This window comes from Canis lupus, chromosome 15 (assembly GCF_048164855.1).
Source record: "Canis lupus baileyi chromosome 15, mCanLup2.hap1, whole genome shotgun sequence".
In the NCBI taxonomy this organism is placed as follows: domain Eukaryota; kingdom Metazoa; phylum Chordata; class Mammalia; order Carnivora; family Canidae; genus Canis; species Canis lupus.
In genome coordinates, this window is record NC_132852.1 from 5,791,455 (window position 1) to 5,796,591 (window position 5,137).

Sequence of the window (5,137 nt, forward strand, 5' to 3'; positions counted from 1 at the left end):
GATTTCTATGAAGTGGAGAGGCAGAGCTAAGATGTGGTCCATCTGTGGTGTCTTCTATTGGAGCAGCTGGTAATGGGATGATGCACACCTCACGGGAGGAGGCAAGCTCCCTAGAAGCTGTTTCCTGTCTCCTGCCTGAGCTCAAACCTGCCACGAGACACATGCCCTAATATATCCCCTGTGAAAAGTCCTGACTTTGTTTTCTCCTGCTGGACAACACAAAAGCTCATGAAGGGGAGTCAGGTAATCCTTCTGCTTACATTCACCCACCATGGCCAGGAACCTACCCTCCTTGTCAAGCTCACAGATCATTGATTGGATGTGGCCTCCCAGATTAAACCTCCATATACTGCCATGGAATCTACCCTTGGGGCTGTCCCCAAAATCCAATTGCAGCCCAGATTTCTATTGTGAAAACAATTCCAGCCTGACATTTTGCCACAGGTTGATGGAGCCAGGTCTCAACACATAGTAACCTGGAAACAGTTATGAGGTCCCCCTAGAACTCCATTCAGGATTGGCAATTCCAGTTTCTCAGGAAATAACTCACGAATCTGTGGATCCCTGAGTGGCTCAGTGGTTTGGCACCTGCCTTTGGCCCAGGGCGTGATCTTGGAAACCCGGGATCGAGTCCCACGTCAGGATCAGGAGCCTGCTTCTTCCTCCTCCTGTGTCTCTGCCCCTCTCTCTCTCTCTGTCTATCATAAATAAATAAATGAATAAACCGATCTTTAAAAGAAAAAGAACTCGTGAATCTGGTCTGTGGGAGGCTCTGCAGATTCTTGGTCTGTCCTCATGACTAATAGACCTTGATATAGAGAGACACCCCTCGAGTGACTAATGGATACCTGGACAGGATGAGCATTGACGTCCAGACACCTAACCAGAGAATCAATCTGCTGACACTCCAGCCTCCACAGTCCCCACAGTGTGTTATCCAACCATCTCCCATCATCCTTCCTAGGGGTCTCTACTAGCCTTGGACAGAGATGGTGTGCTTGTCGTTCAATCTACTCCCTCCCCCTTAATTTCTCATACAAGCATCTTCCTGGTCAGAGATCTCATAATTGAAGAAACCCTGAAGAATAATGTCCCTATGTCCCATTGCATTTCCTCTTAAATGGCTGCTGGCGCTTTCCCTATATTGAGCCAGTGAGTAGGAGTGAGAAATTCCCATGGGGGGAGGATATGAATTTGAGCTGCAGGTGACCTAGAGGTGGCTGTGGAATTCCACTCAGGGGAAGCAAGCAAAGAGGCCTCTGTGAGGAGCCAGCCTGGAAATAAAATAACTGTTTCAAGGTTCTGAAATACTGGGGAGAAAAAGCCTGCACACCAAATTATATGTGGGAATCTTTTATTAAGAATAAAAAAACACACAACTTTGTAATAACATTTTAGAGCAAAAACAAACAAAGCAGATGCAATATTTTACATAACAATTTCAGAGAAATAATATCAACAAGTACAGAAAATGTCTTCTAGGAGAAAACATGGTGTAATATGCAGAACTCTGGATGGGATCTTTTTCTAAATCAGAAATTCAGACATTTATAAAACAATTTCAGATTAACTTGTTAATTTCAGTTTACAACCAGGTTACAAATTGCCAGGATGATTTCCCTACATTTGTTAGAAAATGGATTTCACTAAGACAAACTGACATTCCAGACTGGGAAGCATGCTTTGACATTCCTATAGATTTACCTAAAGAAAAACTGCAGCATCTGTGTAGTGGGGGGAGTGTATGTGTAGGCGCACAAAAGCAGGACACCCAGCACGTGGTGGACTTGACCGTTTCCATCCAGTTCAGCGGAGGAATTGCTGGTTCACCACATCAGTCCAGGTGGGGACATATCCTCATTCCCACAGACACCTCCTCAGGGTCCTCTGCTGTGGAGGACAAGTCCCCGAGTCCATGAGCTGTCTCATTCCCTATGACAGTCTTCAGAGGACGGGGATACCTGCAGATCCTCTTACGGAACTCTTGGCAAGACATGCACACAGGTTCCCTCACTCTTTATGACACAATAAACTGTATTGGCCATAAGAAACACAATTCCCAGACATGAAAGAAACCCTGACACCTTAGATCTCTAATTTGTCTTAGGTACATGAAAATCTCCAAAAAAGCCTGATTTCTTCTGCACAGATCCTATTGTCCCTTACTATCCAGTAAGGGTGGCATGTCCAAGTTTGAATACAGAGTGAAAATAACATTATGATGTGATGTTACAACTGCACATCTATGGTCACACTCAGAGGCGTTTGGTTGTCATGCAATAATTTCCATTCTACAATGAACTTGTCAAACTCTTTTGTAAGAAATGCAATGATAACATAGAACACCTATAACCTGACCTCAAAATGCTTTGGTAGACTCATGAACTTGGCACTGTTTTCCAGAGGTATCAACCCAGGTCCAAATTTGAATTTGAACTGGTCTGAAATCCAGAGTCCACTTCTTCTGGGTCAAGAGATGCCACAGAGTAGACGGTAGCAAAATAGTCGTAAAAAGTTATGTTCAGTGGGAGGCTGGGCATTTCCCTTTGGAATAAGAGTCCTTTTTAGTTTGCTTCTCTTCAGTCTTAATGTGGGAGAGAGTGAAGGGAACATAATAAAATCACTGTAGTTCAATCATGTCTGGATGCAGTTATTGCCCCAAAAATAAGCACTTAATTTCCATCTTATAATTTCCAAGCAATGACCAAGACACATCGCTAGCAAGACCCAATACATACTTATGTTCAGAGAAATACTCTTTCAATATAAATAGAAGAAAAGCATTGGGAAGTGGGGAGCATGATGAAAGGGTCAAACATACTGACTTCAACCCCAGGTCTTCAGCATCATATCCACTCTCAACCCTGATTGCTCACTGCCTCTCACCTGCAAGTGGCCCCCACTCTCCCCAAGGCTGAAGGAGAGGCAGGTTCCTCGATACACCCCATATGAAATCCACACTATCCCAATAAAAGATCATGACAATGAACCAGGTTTAAATATCAGTGTCCTCAAGTTTCAGTTGAAGGCCATATCCCATGAACACACCAGATAGATGGTTCTTCCATACATATAGAACACACACTTCACACAACACAAAATATTTCCAGTATGGGACTGTGTTCGGGTTTGGAGTGAGTGAGTGATGCTGTGTGTGTGGGTGTGTGTGCCCATGTGCACCAAAGTTAGGAGACACATCCCTGGACTGCTTCCCCAGACCTCTGTCCCTTCTTGCTCATCCTCTTGGTAGGTCTGGCTCTCCCTGGCACACGCGGGACTTTGGCCACGTCCCCGGCCACCTGAGGTGGGAGCATCCCAGCTGCAGTGGTGAGCAGGTCGACGGTCTGCTGAGGATGATTCTTCGGCATCTCAGGTCTGTATTTGGAGTGGTGAAGGATGACTGCGTTCGCAGGAAGAGCAATTTCTCTTCTCCTGACATTGAGTTCAGGCTTAGGGCGGTTGCATTCTTGGAGGCATCTCCACTGGTCTAATGTCATTTGTTGCCTTGAGGTCTCTTCCCCACACTCCTCCAACTCAGGAAGGTTCACGGAGGGATCCGTTGCCGGCTCTCCTGAGGCCTCACCCACCACTGTGGGGTCTGCCTCGGGAGATGCGAGTCCTCCCTCCTTGACTGACTCCCTCCCAAGGTCTCTCTCCAGATCAGTCTTCTGCATATAAAAGAGGACATAGGCAGGTTGGCGCAGCGCGCAAGTCACATCACAGGCGCTGACCTTAGCATCATTCATTTTATACCACTGGCCATTTCCTGCCTTTACGAAACAGAAGTAATGTCCGCTGTGGCAACTCCTCCCAGCGTGCACCAGCACGGCATAGAGCACATAAACCAAGGGTCCTGCCCTCTGCTCAGACAGGTAGTGTTGCATGTCAAGGCGCTCAGGATATTGCACCTCCTTAGTCATTTTGTTGCCTGTCAAGTCTGAGAATCGTCTCAAGACCAGGATGAGGACCTTCGGGGAAGTGTGCAAAGTCAACACCTTGGACGCAGGCACCTTCTCCAGACACTTACGACAATGGTAGGCATTTTCACCTTCCAGCAGTTCGGGCTTCACCAACTGCTCCAAAGCTTGGCTGACGCTGTGAGCATCCCCGATGTCCAGGCTGATGTCCAGGTAAGGTTCCAGAGTGCTCGAAATGCCTTGGCAGTGGAGACACTGGATTTGAGACCTCCAGTACCCCCCAAAGAGTTGCTGGATGAGGGTGCTGGCCTGAGGACGCTCAGGGTCTGAGAGCTTGTCCTCAGGCAAGCATGCTTGCTGCATTGCATCCAGAATGAACATGAGATACTCATGGGCATCTTCCTGCTTGTGTCTGTGGAAGGCGGCGAGCAGGAGTGGCAGGGGCCGGAGCACACGTCCAGGATGGCAGAGAACCCGCGTCAGGTGAGCCTGCAGGGTACACAGCATGCAGGATGTCTGCCTCCTACAGGTGGTCCCGTGCTGCTGGGACAGCATGTAGCTGGCGAGGGGCTCTGTGTAGGTCAGACACTGTAGGGTCGCATTCACATAGCAAGTGTTGCCCATGTTCTGAAGCCCGGCTCCCACCTGGGAAAGGCTCTTCCAACTCAGAGGCGTCTTGGTGGGAGGCAGCCCTGCTGATGCGGGAGCCAACGGGTCAGTCGGGGAGGAGAGTGTCTTTGATGCAGGGGATGTCGTCTCGGGCACAGAGGGTCCTCCGTGGACTTCAGCACCGCCTCTCCTTGACCAGCATGACTGGGGTTTGGGAGAGGCGCTGAACTGAGGCTCCTCTGAGGGGTGGAGGTGGGCAGCCTCCATGTCTGCAGAAACAGTGTCCACAAGATACATTCAACCAGGAGCTTCGGGTCGCAAAGGGATGCTCCTCTCACTGTGCCAGTTTCCAAATGTCAGATAGTGAACCTCACCTCCACCTTTTATGGCTTTTGGGCCCTGGGATAAGGCACAAAGTCCTCTCATCCACTCTAATTGCTAGATTGGATTACAGGATTTGGGTGTGGTCTCTCCCTGACAGAGACCATTCAGGTCAGCCCAGCTCCTAATCTTGCCTCCCACAACAGACAGCACCTTCAGATCTTTCTCAAGCTCCCTAACTGCCCCTACCCATTTCTGAACAGACTTTCTTCAGTGTTTCTATGTTCAGT

The 5,137-nt window shown here is 48.3% G+C and overlaps 1 protein-coding gene across 1 annotated transcript; it reads right to left on the minus strand.

Annotated features, from left to right (window-relative positions):
• Nucleotides 1-3,185: 3,185 nt before the first annotated feature.
• LOC140605403 (ubiquitin carboxyl-terminal hydrolase 17-like protein 6) lies at nt 3,186-4,902 on the minus strand. The gene has a single exon (XM_072777668.1). The coding sequence runs from the start codon at nt 4,821-4,823 to the stop codon at nt 3,186-3,188; it is 1,638 nt and encodes a 545-aa protein (XP_072633769.1). The 5' UTR covers nt 4,824-4,902.
• Nucleotides 4,903-5,137: the final 235 nt, after the last annotated feature.